The 15,608-nt window shown below is 42.9% G+C and overlaps 1 protein-coding gene across 1 annotated transcript in view; it reads right to left on the bottom strand.

Moving 5' to 3' along the window:
• Positions 1 to 5,726: 5,726 nt before the first annotated feature.
• Positions 5,727 to 15,608, bottom strand: part of NPAS2 (neuronal PAS domain protein 2) — a 172,473-nt gene continuing 162,591 nt past the window's right edge. Inside the window, 6 exon segments of the mRNA XM_045204750.2 lie at positions 5,727 to 6,062; positions 6,065 to 6,109; positions 7,798 to 7,975; positions 12,970 to 13,062; positions 13,361 to 13,551; positions 14,929 to 15,126. Coding sequence (XP_045060685.2) covers positions 5,931 to 6,062; positions 6,065 to 6,109; positions 7,798 to 7,975; positions 12,970 to 13,062; positions 13,361 to 13,551; positions 14,929 to 15,126 — 837 coding nt within the window. The 3' untranslated portion in view covers positions 5,727 to 5,930.

Here is a 15,608-nt window from a genome sequence, read left to right as displayed (position 1 = left end):
CCTTTGGGATCACTTGTATGACCCTGACTCCTTATACCTCCACCTGCAGATATGATCCTCCCCTTTCTAACTGGCTTCCAGCATCTAGAGGGGAACTAAACACCTAGAGATTCCTCATGTGCACTATGTGTCAGGGTACTGAAGTGTCAATTTAATAAATAAGAAATTGGTGCCAGCTGCCTCAAGTTTTCAGATAACTGATAGAATGAATAGATCCTACTTCTTGTCAAAGCAAATAGACCCCTCCAGTGGAAATATATAATATGGCCCTCTCAGATGTCAACTCTGCTGCTGTAAGTAAAGGCTGAACAGACATATAATAAACACTGGTCTGAAGTACTGAAAATCATTAGCCTACAGGCTCTTCCCCCATGTCTTCTCCTCTACGTCTCAGGAGTCAGGTCAGTCACGGATGGCCTCCAGAGACCAAAACCATTAGGATGAACTTTGTGTGCTTTGGAACTCTATTTTTATTGTGCATACGAACTGGAGCTTGCGGGGCAGGGCGGGGGGTGTCAATGAAGGGGCTGTGATCCAGCTGAAATGAGGGCCTGGGTTAGGGAGTGAGTAGTGGGGACAGAGAGGAGACGACTGGCACAAGAAGTACTTTGAAATTAAAATTGACAGTTTATAACTGACTTTATATGAAACATCAATTTTGGTGAGAATCTTAGTGTTGATGAAATCACATTAGAAAGGTATAGTAAAATACCATGTAAAATATATTATGTTGAAGAAATCGATGTTGGGAGGCTTTAATGCAGATAAAGCTCATCAATCATTGTCAGGCAGTAAGGGTTAAACAATACATGATTTACAGAGAACTTTGAGGGTTTATTCTGAGTTACAGCCAATTAGTTAGAGGGCCATAAAACTTTAGGCACCAGACTCATCTCAGGTCTGGACCCTTATCTTTTAAACTGAGGGTACAAATTAAGTAGGTTTCACAGGAATGTATGTATTTTTGTTAGGCCTGATTCCCCAGGGAATCCGCCCCTCCCAGCACAGGACTGCCCTGCCCTCTGTTATTGCTTCCGGCTTAAGTTAGGCAAGGCAAGTAAGGCAGCTAAGAGATTAGGAGACTTCTTGCAGACAGAATGAGGACTCAGGCCATTTCAAAGCCGAGGGGCGAGGGTCCATCACCCCCTTTTTCCACAGTCCCCTGAGTCCTTCCCTGCGGGCCTCTTCCGTGACCATGCCTGTCTTAGGTTGATCCTCCCTTGAGGATTCTTACCCGTCATTGGCTAACTGGCCAAGCTCAGGGCCAAGCAGGGTGAAGTGGGCAGAGGTGGCACACCTGCCAGGGAGATAAGCTTTGTCTCCTTAGTGGCTTATGGTCCCAACTCTGACTCAGCCTTAATCATGGGGGGTTACAGCCTCTGAAACCAGGCAGGGCGGTTCCCAACAAATCACCACCTCAAAGAAATACGTGTTTGCCTCTATCACCACAAAATGGCTCAATAGTAGCAAGAGAAGCAGTGTTTTTACCCAACACCAACTCTCATTCTCACTCTAGTCACCCAGATTTTAATCTCCAATACTTTTTTTTAAATAAAAAGGAAACAGGTCTCCTTGGGGTTAATTCCATGCTTTGTAGTAGAAAAAAAAAAATAAGGCTGGACCTTGATTTGCTTGTTTCCATAAAGAAATCCAGAATCTGATTTCTGATAGGTAGTGTTAAAAAGATAAAGAGACCAATGAAGGGAGTTTCCCAAGCTGCACTGATTTGAGCTTGAAATAAAATAATAATAATAACAACAATGGTTAATTAGAAAAGCTGAGTTTATAAAAAGGCCATGAGTCAATGACTTTGTGCTTACAGTAAACCATGGAATATTAAAAAAGGTAGTTGTAATTAACAGAGGAGTCAATATAATAGATATGCAAAATATTTTTAATAAGTCAGAAGGTATTGATATGTATGGGTATCCTGTTTCTTTGTAAAGCTGTGTCTGTTAATAAGGTACAGACACATATGAGCTTCTATCTGAGAGAAGTGAGGTGACACTTGCAAGGGAGCCAGATGCTCCCGGGAAAAGTGGGTGCTGCACTGTGAAGGTAGAAAGGGGTCCAGCAGTTTATTCATCCTGATAGCTACATGCTACAACTGTGTTAATTACAGTGAAATGCTGTAATTAAGACATACATGAGTTTCCAAATAGGCCAGAACACCAGACTCAATATGTCATACAGTAAGTTAGATACATCTAGCCTGAGAAAATGTGAAGAAATCTTCACCAAGTCTCAAAAATAAAAATCTATGTAAGAACAATGAAAGCTTCCTGATGTAAGACATATGATTTTGAAATAGAAAGGGAAGAATTTCATGCCAGCAGATCTGGGTGAATTGACAGACTAAATAACCAAGTCCCTGGTCTCTAGGCCAAACTCTCAAGTTGCTGACTCTGGACTTTCAGGCTCTGCTGGTCAGAAATGGCTGTCCTTTTTTTGGAGGACAGGTATGGTAAGATCCTTAATCCTAGAGTGGTATAAAATTTTTATTTGGTGAGTTACTGAAATCCTATAATGGGATATAAAAACTGGAACACAGAAAAAGTGTAAGAATGACTAGAGATTAAAATACAAAAAATTAAATCCATGGTATTCACATACTTGTAACCAGTTTGATATAAATATATTTAGTTTTGTTATTACATTAAGTGGGTCCTTTTTGCTTTTAAGATAATTTAAAACTTTTAAGGGATCTTTTATATCAGACTTGAGATTTTAATTAAATTCTTACAAGCAGTAACTCAATATTGGAATATCTATTTTAAGGCATGTGTTAATTTACTGAATGTGCTAAAGGGTTACCCTCTTTCCCCATAGCTGGACATTGGCTGGTTAGGAAAAAATCCTAAAGGAGATTTTCTTTTTTCCTAATGAGCATTTTTTTCCCCTCAGAAAAATAAAGTTCTTTCACAGATACCAGAAGGCTAGGTATTTCAGCTTTGTAATCAGCCTTGTTCTGTGTATAGAAGTCTGCTACTGTTTGCATTGCACGTGTGTAGTGCGTAGTTTGTATGTGTCTGTCCATAAGCCACACAGGGCATTTCTCTGGAGGAACCTAATCAGTTTTTTCTCTAGGTTATCAATGGCTAACTCTAAAACCTTTAGGCCTCACAAAGTAAAGAGAAATTGAAGCAATTTTGTACCAAACACTCAAATTTTACCAGATAATTTAGGAGAGAGTGCAAAATGTCATGGTTTAAAATGATCTAATAGTTGACCAGTTCACCATGTTTCCTGTATAAACAAAAATTTTAAGTTAGTGAATTTTGGTTGCCATTAGAGACAGAAGATGGTACATTTCAGTGTTAGTTTAAGATATTAAAAAAGGCTGTATATTCCAGGGTTCACATTTCAGTCACTTCTCATGAGCCAAGCAAGATTTTATAGTTTCCCAAATAGAAAGCTCATGGTTTTTCTGTAAGCAGGACAGGGTTGCAAAGCAGCCTTTTAATGAAGAAAATTAAAACAACCAAAAGCTTAGGGATTAAAAGAAAAGCAGGGGAAAAAGAAAAGCTTAGGGATTAAGCTTCCCCTGATATCATGTGGGTATACAGAAACATTACACAGTAAGAGTTTTCTGAGTTTATCCAGATTCTGAACACGTGTAAGATTTAAGCAACACTAAATTAAATTAGTAGCATGGCATATCCCACCCTCTCTTAATGGCTTCCAACTAGAAAATCATAGGGCAATTAAATGCTGTTTCCATTAAAAATCTCGCTTAACTTAGAAATAAGAATTCTGACAGCCCATTAAAATACAAACTTTTACAGAAAAATCAGATCTTCCACTTTACAAAAGAGTTAAACTACAAAGTAATTAATCCAGTTCTTTTCTGGTTCTTTTAGTTTAAACAGTAAATGATCCTAATGCATGTAAAATTTCAGACTTACCTTTTTCCAGGAATACAACAATTGCATGATGAATAAAACTCCTTTTTGATGTATTTATATGGCAGCATCTTAGGCCATTAAACCTGATCCCAGTCATAGAGCTGAGGAGTGATCTGTGTTTTACAGGGATGCAGGTAGCAGCACAGAGCTACAGTGATGGAGGAAGGAAAGGAATTCAGTTCTCCTGGGCCAGCGGCTTTGGAAAGGGCTGTGCTGAGCATCACCACCTCATTGGTTCCTAGTCACAGTGTGCAGGACACCCTGTGTCAGCATGATGAAGCTTCATGGGGAAGAATGATTGATGTCTGTAGTTGGCAGAAATCTCCAAGATGCTGCTGCTCTATCAGCCCTCATCAGTATGATATGTGTGCCTGTTTCTCTCTCTCACACACACACACACACACACACACACACACACACACCCTGTGCATCACTGATGTCTGAGTGCTGTTGGTCAGAGCCCATGGAGACCAGCCCAGGTGAGTTGAATTATAGAGGATGAATCCTTTGGTGGCAAATGTCTTGTTCTTCTCCACAGATTACCTATGTCCATAAGGTTGATATGTTTCCAGGAACTTTTCCTGTTTTGGTTTGTCTGTTTTGCTATCATTGCTCATTGAACCATTGTTTTTTCCTGGCACAACATTTGCTATAAAAATCAGGGACCTGAAAGGCTGATGCACATGTTACAGCTGAAAAAACATAACACTGTCACCTGACTTATTTTTTGCTTACTTCCACCTTTTCCACGTATTTGATTATCCTTAGAAACATGTTGAAATTTAAAAAACATATATGTTTATGGATGAAAAGATATGAGCATGCACATACGACAAGGGACAGAAACTGCTTCCAGAGGAAATTACACACAAATCTGTTAATTTATTACAAAATGTCCACTCATGGAAAAACACAAGAAAACTTTTATACTTTTATATTTGGGAAAGGAACTGTGTCTCAGGTACAAAATAATTTATATATAATCCATACAATTTTATTTTGTATAGAAATAGGTCATTATTACAATAGCTGTACTACACTGCATCTTGTAATTGTAATTACATAAAATCTTTTCTTTAGAAACATCTCAATGTAAGAAAACATACAAAAAATAAAGCAAAGTGCATTTTGAAAAGGAAATCCAGTCCTGGGTCTTATTGCAGAAGATGTGTAGCAAGGGACAGTGTTCTCACACACAGGCTCAGCACACGCAGGGGGGTTTTGGGGGCCGGGCACTCCACAGACCTATCCGGCTTGTAAAACCTCTCCCTTCATAACCCTTCAGTTCACAAGGTTCTGGATTGTCAGCTGCATGATTGTGCTTTGCTCTGAGTTATCTAGTAGTTGCAATCAACAAAGTAAACAGGAAACAGTCCAGTGTTATAAAAGTAATCACCAGCATAGTGTGGGGCTCAGGCTGGAGGGTGTGGGCTGCTGCCTGGTGAGTGATGACCAGCTTTGCTCTCTGACTGGTTAGCTATTTTGTTACTGTGGTCTCCAAATGAAGTCATAAGATCTTATTATTTTTTAAAATGAAAGTGCCTAAGTTACCTCCTCTATGCAGCTGTGCAAATTGAGACAAAAACAACCATTTAAAAATAATGAAAAATAATCTCTTAATTCTCTCTTGAATAGATTTCTAACGGTGCTTCTGGAATTCAAAGAAAACATGATTAATAGAGTGAAGGCCAGCTAGTACGTGTGGATGGGCCACTACTGGCTAGAGTGACCAGTGTGCTGTCAGGAAGGTGCAGCGAGACCAGCTATCTGTTAAGGTAGACTGAATCATGACATCCAACTATGGCTGTAGAGTGTGCCCGAGGAGTGCAGAAGTGATGGAAACTCGGCCAGAATTCCTGATCATTCCCAGATGCCATCCATGGTTCTCCAGAGATGGTTACCATCGAGAACATCTGAAATATATGCCATGTGTGCAAAGGCCAATGGTTTAGTTCAAATTCTCCTCCGCCCCCTTATCCGTCCATTAGTTAAAGCTGATTGGGACCTGACTGAGGTGCCAGGGTACTACTGGGGAAGCTGCTGGAGGACTGAGGACTCAGACAGACTGCTGACCCTTCGGGGAGGTCGAGGGGGCTGGGGCTGCAGGGCAAAGCCCAGGGTCCCTGGCTGCTGCAAGTAGGTGGAGAGAAGTGGCTGCACAGTGAGTCCTGTTGCTCACTGTGCAAAGAGGTTGGCACCTGTATCTAGAAAGGAAAGGAAAAGGGCTCCAGAGGTGCTTCTGTGATTCCACAACTCCTCAGCTGAAATGCAGATATGGACAGACCATAGGACTCTTCTCCATGGCCGGGGGTCTTGTGATGAGGGCTTTGGTGGGACTGTGGAAGGAGAGTACATGGGGTAGAAAAGAACCCCATGCTCTACCAGACAGGGTGAATTGTGAAGGCAAGCTTCAAGCCAGCACAAAGGTTCCTTCTGGCCCAGTGAGCCTGTGGGGACTGAACATGTACACATGGTCCACATGTACATGTGGCCCACATGTACATGTCCATATGTAGCGTGTATGTTTTTGGATGTTGGAAGCTCACCCACATGCAGATAATTAATATGGCAGAATGCAAACATGCATGTAGCCAGCACACTTTCACTAGTGGTTCCAGATCCTGTAACTCCTTCCAAATACTGCCATTTGTAGCACCTATTAGAAAACATCCTCATTTGCATGTCAGAAACTCCAACTGGCCAAAGCCCAACTTTGGAAACTTGGACCCTTCAAACTCACCTCCCACTATTCCCATTCACTCTGGTTTTGAAGCTGCTGGCGCATGCCTGCCCATCTAATTTGGCTAAGGCTGTCTCTCTTGCTACAATATTGGTCCTTCACCTCCACACCTTAACCTGCACTTCAAGCATTTCCCAAGTGTCCAGCTCTACAGCAGAACACTGAATACTTTCTTCACAGAGGCCTCCCAGCCACAGTGCTCTCACTCGGCACTAACCCAGAGCCTGGTTGCTCTGTAACAAGCTCTTTGCACACTGCACCATAGGCCCTGAGGGTACCAAGGAGGCCTGAGCACTCTGTGCAGCCTGAGCCTTGCATTTTCGTTGCTACCACTGAAAAAATATCTGGGAGGCCTCTAACTCTCCCTCAGGCTCTGCCTCCCTCTCACAGCATCAGTTCCCTTCCCAAATCACGTCTGTGTTCTATAAGTTGACAAGATATGCAAAATTGAGTCTTGAGTTGATTCCCACTATGCCTGGGATCAGGGAGATTTGAAAAGCATACCACAGATAGTTTAGTAGTTTTGGAATTAAATTATATAGATTTTAGACCTTCAAGGATGATTCTTTTCATTTCTAGCCCTCTGCTCTCAAAGTGTCTGCCACTGCACAATTTTGTATGACATTGAATGTGCCAGCAGGGCAGAGGGGTGAGGAGAAAGCCAGTGTCTTTGGTACTTGCTAGAAGTAACTGGTGACCACATGGCAACATGCTGCATGTTTCCTGGGAAAGCCCAACTTCAGGCAACATTATCGTATTTATTAAGGAATTCTGATAAGTCCTTAAATGTGATTTAATTTTATATTTGTAAAAGGCTTTGATATAAGTACACTAGCAAGTCCAACAAACATAGTTATCAGGGTCTTATTCTTGCTTTAAAAATACAGACACTAATAAAAACTACTTTTTAAAAATGGACCCTTTTAGTACATAACCATATGAGGCATAATAGCTGATGCTAAATTTCTTATACTGTGTACATTTATAACCTTTGAGAATTGTGAACTTTAGAAACTATAAAGATTCAAATACAAATCTGTAGGGGTATATTTCAGTCCTAAGGACTAAAGCCACCTCTAAAGCAAGGTGGGGAAAGGTGTGGGTTTGGAGCTGGGCCCTGTCTCCCTGGCCCCAAGATCACCTGGCGCCCACCTGCGGGAAGTGCTGCTGAGGCTGCTGCTGGGCCTGTGTGGGCTGCAGGGGTGCTGGCTGGGAGCTGGGGAAGCTGGGATGCAGCACTGCCTGTCCCATCATCAGGATGGGGGTAGAGGCGCTGCTGCTAGAGCTGTGCACGTCTGCATTTGGAAAAACAGCCTGGCTCTGTGGATACCTGTTTGGTTTCATATGGGAAGAAAAAAACATACTTAAAAAAGAGGTGTTGATAGGACACCGACAGCACAGGCAACAGTGGAAAAGAAAACTGGATCTCATCAAATTGAAAAACGTTTGTGATGATTTTAGAACCAAGATGGTGGCATAGGTAGACACACTGCGCCTCCTTGCACAACCAGAATTGACAGAAAATTGAACAGCAAGGAAGTCCAACACCAAGTAGATAAAAAAGAAACATACATCCAGACCGGTAGGAGGGGCGAAGACGGGCACCAGGGAGGAGAGGACTCGCGTGGCCATGGTGGACCGACACTGGTGGAGTGTGGGACGAAAGGGACAGGCAGTCTGACCACTAGCAGACCCTGTGGCCCCACATTCACGCACAGATAAACCAAGAGGGCCGGACTCAGAGTGGTGGAGAAGGGGGCAGGCAGAGCACGGGTAGCATCCCGCGGCCCCACACTCGCACACAGATAAACCCGGAGGAAGGGTGGGGAGCGAAGCATACCGCATAACCCAGGGCTCCAGGGCGGGGAAATAAAGCCTCAAACCTCTGATTGAAAACGCCTGTGGGTGTTGGGGCAGCAGCAGGAGAGACTCCCAGCCTCACAGGAGAGGTGGTTGGAGAGACCCACAGGGGCCTAGAGTGTGCACAAGCCCACCCACTCGGGAGCCAGCACCAGAGGGGCCCAATTTGATTCTGGGTAGCAGAGGGAGTGGCTGAAATCCGGTGGAGAGTGGAGCGGGCACCAGTGCTCCCTCTCGGCCCCTCCCCCACGTACAGCGTCACAGCACTGCGACCAGAGTTACCCCGCCCCGGGGAACACCTAAGGCTCCGCCTCTTAAAGTAACAGAAGCGCCAAGACCAAAAAAAAAAAAAGGCCCAAATGACAGAACACTTCAAAGCTTCAGAAAAAATACAACTAAGCGACGAAGAGATAGCCAACCTATCGGATGCACAGTTCAAAGCACTGGTTATCAATATACTCACAGAATTGGTTGAATCTGTTCAAAAAGTAGATGAAAAAATGAAGCCTATGCTAAGAGAAACAAAGGAAAATGTACAGGGAACCAATACTGATGCGAAGGAAACTGGGACTCAAATCAATGGTGTGGACCAGAAGAAAGAAAGAAACATCCAACCAGAAAAGAATGAAGAAACAAGAATTCGGAAAAATGAGGAGAGGCTTAGGAACCCCTCCAGGGCATCTTGAAACGTTCCAACATCCAAATTATAGGGGTGCCAGAAGGAGAAGAGGAAGAACAAAAAATTGAAAACTAATTTGAACAAATAATGAAGGAGAACTTCCCCAGTCTGGCAAAGGAAATAGACTTCCAGGAAGTCCAGGAAGCTCAGAGAGTCCCAAAGAAGCTGGACCCAAGGAGGAACACACCAAGGCACATCATAATTACATTACCCAAGATTACACAGAAGGAGAGAATCTTAGAAGCAGCAAGAGGAAAGGACACAGTTACCTACAAAGGGGTTCCCATAAGACTGTCAGCTGATTTCTCCAAAGAGACCTTACAGGCAAGAAGGGGCTGGCAAGAAGTATTCCAAGTCATGAAAGGCAAGGGCCTACATCCAAGATTGCTCTATCCAGCAAAGCTATCATTTAGAATGGAAGGGAAGATAAAGTGCTTCTCAGATAAGGTCAAGTTAAAGGAGTTCATCATCACCAAGCCATTATTACATGAAATGTTAAAGGGACTTACCTAAGAAAAAGAAGATAAAAAATATGAACAGTAAAAATGACAGCAAACTGACAGTTATTAACAACCATACCTAAAACCAAAACAAAAGAAAACTAAGGAAACAACTAGAACAGAAACAGAACCACAGAAATGGAGATCACATGGAGGGTTATCAATAGGGGATTGGGAGGGGGAGAGAGGGGGGAAAGGTACAGAGAATAAATAGCATAAATGATAGGTGGAAAATAGACAGGGGGAGGGTAAGAATAGTGTAGGAAATGTAGACGCCAAAGAACTTATAAGTATGACCCATGGACATGAATTATAGGGGGGGAATGTGGGAGGGAGGGGGTGGGCAGGATGGAGTTGAGTGAAGGGGTGGAAATGGGACAAGTGTAATAGCATAATCAATAAATATATCAAAAAAAAGAAAAAGAAAAACGTTTGTTCATCAAAGGATGTTGTCCATGTAATGGAAAGGCCAGCCAGCAAAAATATTTGCAAATCATATATCTATAAAGGGATTGATATCCAAAATATGAAAAACAGCTCCTATAACTTAACAACAACAAATCTGTTTAAAACATAGACAAAGATCTCGAATGGACATTTCTCTGAAGAAAAGATACAAATGGTGAATAAACACATAAACAAAGTCTCCATGTCACTAATCACTAGGGAAATGCAAATCAAAATCAAAATGAGATATCACTCAGATCCATCATATTAGCTATTATGGAAAAAAAAAACCCAGAAAATAGCAAGTGTTGATGAGTATGTAGAGAAATTGGAACCCGTGTGCCCTGTTGGTGGGAACTTAAAATGGTGCAGCCACTGTGGAAAACAGCCTAGTGACTCCTTAAAAAGTGAAACACAATACTCTCCAGATCCATCCATGCTGTCACCTACTCAACAAAACAAACAAGCAAGCAAAATAGAAACAGAGACACTGAAATAAAGAACAAATTGACAGTAACCAGAGAGCGGGGAGGGGTAAGGGGGGGTAGGGGAAGGGTAATCAAGGAGCATTTATAAAGGACACAAGGACAAAGCTAAAGGATTAGGACCAAGGGTGGGGCTGGGGGTGGTGGTGGGGCAAGAATGGAACAACTGTACTTGAACAACAATTAAAAAATGAAAGAAAAAGAGGATGAAACAGAAAAAAAACCCCATAAATATATGTACCTATACTCTCTTCTAGAAACCTAATTCTATGAAATTTTACATTAAAAAAAAACACGAAACATAAAACTGCCATATGATCCAGCCACTCCACTTCTGGGTATATGCCCAAAAGGAGTGAAAGTATGGACTCAAACAGATATTTATATATCCATGTCCATAGCAGTATTATTCACAGTAGCCAACACAATATCCATTCACACTGATAAACGAATGGATAAACAAAATGCAGTCTATACATACAACAGAATATTATTTATCCTTAAAAAGGGAGGAATTCTGACACATACTATAGCATGGATGAACCCTGAGGCCATTATACTGATTGAAATAAGCCAATCACTGTAGGACAAATATTGTATGATTCCAAGTATATGAGGTGCCTGGGGTAGTCAAATTCCTAGAGACAGAAAGTAGGATGATGGCTGCCAGGGGCTGGGAGGATGGAGAATTCATGTTTAATGGGTACAGAGTTTTAGTTTGGGAAGATGAAAAATTTTGGGAGATGGATGATGGTGATGATTGAACAATATGAATGTATTTAATGCCACAGAACTGTATACTTAAAAATTGTTACAATGGTAAATTTTATGTTATATATATGGTACCACAATAAAAATTAAAAATAAAGGAACAGGTGTAGATATTAATGAGTCACTAACAGTGGGTACGGGAAGACCATTAGGAAGGCCCTGGAGGAGCAGAGATGAGGAACAGGTGCTTAAAGACACTAGAGAGAAGTCCAGTTTGCAGTATATTTTTTAGAAATGTCATTTTTATACTTGGGGGTCATTTAAACAGTATTTGAGGGTTCCAAACTTCCCCTGAAGAGGCTTCTGTGTGTGGAGGAGGCACAAGTGAACACATCCTAGAAGATGGAATGTTAGGTTGTGTCTGGAAAAGATGGTAGAGGGATACAGGGAGGGTATAAATTATTAGGCTGACTGAAAATTCCATTTTTAAATTCCACTTTTGCCTAGTTCAGTGCATTGTAAGTGTCTCTGCAAAGTGATATAACAAGATTCTTTGTTCCCATTCATTTGGACCTTAGGAAGAACAGTGAAAATCCAAAACCAACCCCACCACCACCGCCTGATTGAGAGCATCATCAAAGAATTAGAGGCAGCTTCTGCACTGTACACTCTCTCTGCCCCCACACTGGGTTTTTATAGAACAAAATGAAATGGTTTAGGTTCAGACTGCTGACTGTCAGAAATACTCGGCAACCATCAGCTGTTACTAGTGTAAGTGGCTGAAGGAGGACACAGGAGAAAGGGCTTCTGGGGAAGGGCCTAGGGGATGGCTGTAAGTCCTCTGTGTGAGGGCACGATGGGCCTAATTAGCTAGCACCGTCCCAGTGAACTTCTATCACAAATTAAATCATCATTTATATAAGAAAGATGTTTATATAAAAAAAGATGTGAGATAGTTCTTTTTATGCTTCATTTCATAGGGCCAGACACTGTTTTCCAGTAGCTGTTCAAGTATTTGCTCCTATGTCTCCAGTAAACTTTAAAAAAAAATTTTTATTGTTATTCAATTACAGTTGTCTGCATTTTCTCCCCATCCCTCCACCCCACCCCAGCCAACCCCAATGTCTCCAGTAAACTTTGTCTCTAGAATGAAGCAGTCAAGCAAAGCTGCTTCTGCTCCTGGGGTTTCTCCTGGGGAAAGGAGAGAGATGGTTGTGTGTCTGGGAGGGACAGAGGGTCTGCATTGCAAGGTCTCACAGTCCTGCAGCATAGTTCTAGAATCACAAAGCAGGCTATGTGTGCCTGTGGAATCTACCAGCATGTGCTGGTCAGCTGGAGCCAAGGGCTACACTTACCTGGGATACTGCTGAGGTTGAAGGCATTTAGACATGTAAAGACATCAGAGGATGATGAAAAGCTAGGGATATAATTAATTGTTTCATTTGGGTCCTGTTCTAAGCATGGAACACTGACACAAAGTTTTATCTACTCAAATGGAAAATGGTGGAAGAAAAGCTGAGGGAAGAGTCTTTCAAAGGATGTGGGATTCATGGTGGAGCTGTGGGTATGGGCAGGTGAGAGCCTGCCAGCCTGGGACCACCCAGTGCAACTCTCAGCCTCCCCCCTCCACTTGGCCACCTACTTGATGTGCTGTCCAGTCCTGCCAACCTCAGAGGTCTGCCTTGCATCACAGGACCCAGGCATTATGGGCTGGATTGGCTGGCTCAGCAATAGCCTTGGAGCAGAGGAAGAGACAAAAGGGAAATTGATTAGCACCCAAACTGTAGACCTGCTGGATCACAGCACGTGTCCAGCCTGCCTGGGTCCTTTCTGTCTACAGGAATCCCTTTGCCTGCTCTTCTCAGAGGATGAGGAACACAGCAGACCATGTCCTCTGGCCATCAAGACCCCACTGTCTCTTGTCTCTACATTAGCAGAGATCAACTACGGAAGCCTGGGAATCTGAACTTTGCTGAAATGACGAGTCTCAAGCTCAGCCTCAGTTATCTTATACATAAAGACAGTCTCCCTACCTGAGCTGCCTATCATGGCTGAAGTCCGGGTTGGGCTGGCACTGGTTGGTGTCCTGGGTGTTAGAGGCCAGTGTGGTCAGGCTCAGAGTTGGTGAGAGCACAGCTGTAGGGCTGCTGAACGAGGTTGTCAGGCTGCCCACAGGGTGGCGACCTGCTGATATCATCTGCATTCTTCTGGTTGACTTGGGACCCTGAACCTCAAGTTAATGAGAAAGGCAAAACTTAGACTTTGTTCAGCTGTCATCTACCCAGGAACCCTCCCAGAACCTCCCTCCTCCACACTCCTAGGTCTCTTGTCTACCTTAGGACCTACTGAATATTTATTATTTTGATCTTGTGACTATCTTCCCCATTCGATTATAAGCACCTTAAGAATTCTTTGCATCCTGGGGCCTAGGACAGTGCCAGGCCCTCAGTAGAAAAGCCACTTGATATGTGTCGAATTGAACAACTTTCTGCTTAACTAGTTCCCCTGCAGACACAGGATCCTTGGCCTCCTCCTGCATCAGGTTCTTTGTACTTGCTGATTCCTGCATGTGCAAGGCTCTTCCCCTGATACCAACATGCCCATTCCCTCATCCTGCAAGTCTTAGCTTCAGTGCCATCTTCTCAGTGAGGCCTTCTCTGGCCACCTGGTTAAAACTCCCACCCATCCCCTCCTTCACCAGTGTTCCTGTGTTGCTGTTGACATGCTATGACTTTTACTTATTTCTCTCTCTCTTCCCACTGGATCAGAGATTCCTTTTGGTTCACTGCTGTCCCTTGGTACCTAGAACTTAGTGTCTAGCATGCAGTGAGTGCTCAATAAAGATTTGTTGAGTGAAATAATCAGCGAATGAGGGGATGAGTTTGGGTTTGCTTTTGGTTTCTTTACTCTGTTTCACTAATTGTCTACTCACATGATGGTACCACAGTGTTTTAATTCTCAGAGTGTCTCCAAAATATTTCAATATCAATAGTGTCAATCCTGCCTCAGTTTTTCTTTTCCAAAAATTTCCTGGCTATACTCAGCCATTGATTTTTCTGTTGACCTTTAGAACAAAAAGGCTGTATTTTGAAGTAGAACTCTTAAGTTTGGGTGAAGATGGACTAAACTCTCTGCTACATATACTTCTCCACATTTTATTGTACAGTATCTGTTTACATTCCTAGAGGTTCCACTAGACTACAAGCTCTTTCAGGTCAAGGACAACTCTTATTCCTCTAGGGACTATGAATAGCAGGAGCTCTGCAGAGGCTCACTAGATCCATGGCTGTATGTGTGAATACAGGAGACTTGAGGGGAAGCTAAGTCCTGTTGATCCTCCAGAAGTAGGTGCTCAGGACCTCTCAATTCCATTGAATTCTAGTGCTATTCACTGTCAGGTAACAAGGCCACTGGTGGCTTTTAGTTAGTGGTAATGGCATGAGGGAAAGGCTTGGAAGGGAATCTGGGGGATGAGGAGCATGGTGGTCCTGGGGAAAAGAACAACAAACAGAAGTGGATGACATGTGTTCTCACACTGATAGTGGCTAAAACCAGGAGTGGATGATAAAGACTTGTGGGACACATGTGTGAGGATGTTTACCTGGGTTGATGTCACACTTGATTCTCTGAGCAGGTGCTGGTCTGTGACCTGGGTGGAGGTCATCTGCCCTGGAAGCTGAAGGTTTGTGGTGAGTGGGGACTGGGCCCCTGGGGCTGACCTCTGAGGGAGCTGCTGTTGAGCATCACACCGCTGGGCACTGCTAAAGCTCAGGGATACAGCTGGTTGCTGCAGAAACATCTGGAAGCACAACAGGAATGTCTTTAAGGTGGAGTCACAGGGCCTCTACAGTTCTGCACTTGTATCTTCTGTCCATGGGAAGAAGTTTGCTTTTTCACTCTCTCTCACTGAACATGGAGGCATGAAGTGCCCAGATACCACAGCACAGGGCAAGGTCCCTGAAACAAAGCACTGGACAAGATAGAGACACTGACCCTGACTTCAAGAAGGTTATAGACTAGTGATGGGAGTCTAACAGTTCAAGATGCTTACACCCAGATGGTCTATCAATAAATTGACATATGTAAACCTGAAACTAATACAAAATAATATTGAATGCAAACTGTAATTGAAAAATAAAATTTAAAAATAAATTGATGTACTTGCATAGAGTCTAGGCTGGCTTATTAGTTTACTGTTAGAAGGGAGGATTATCTTGTCAATGGATGAATAACCTGATAATGGGGGCAGAGAGTTGGCTAACTTGTGGCATGGATCAGGCC

The sequence above is a fragment of the Desmodus rotundus genome, chromosome 5, assembly GCF_022682495.2.
Source record: "Desmodus rotundus isolate HL8 chromosome 5, HLdesRot8A.1, whole genome shotgun sequence".
In the NCBI taxonomy this organism is placed as follows: domain Eukaryota; kingdom Metazoa; phylum Chordata; class Mammalia; order Chiroptera; family Phyllostomidae; genus Desmodus; species Desmodus rotundus.
The sequence above is the reverse complement of the archived record's forward strand: the minus strand, read 5'-3'. Positions and strand labels throughout refer to the sequence as shown.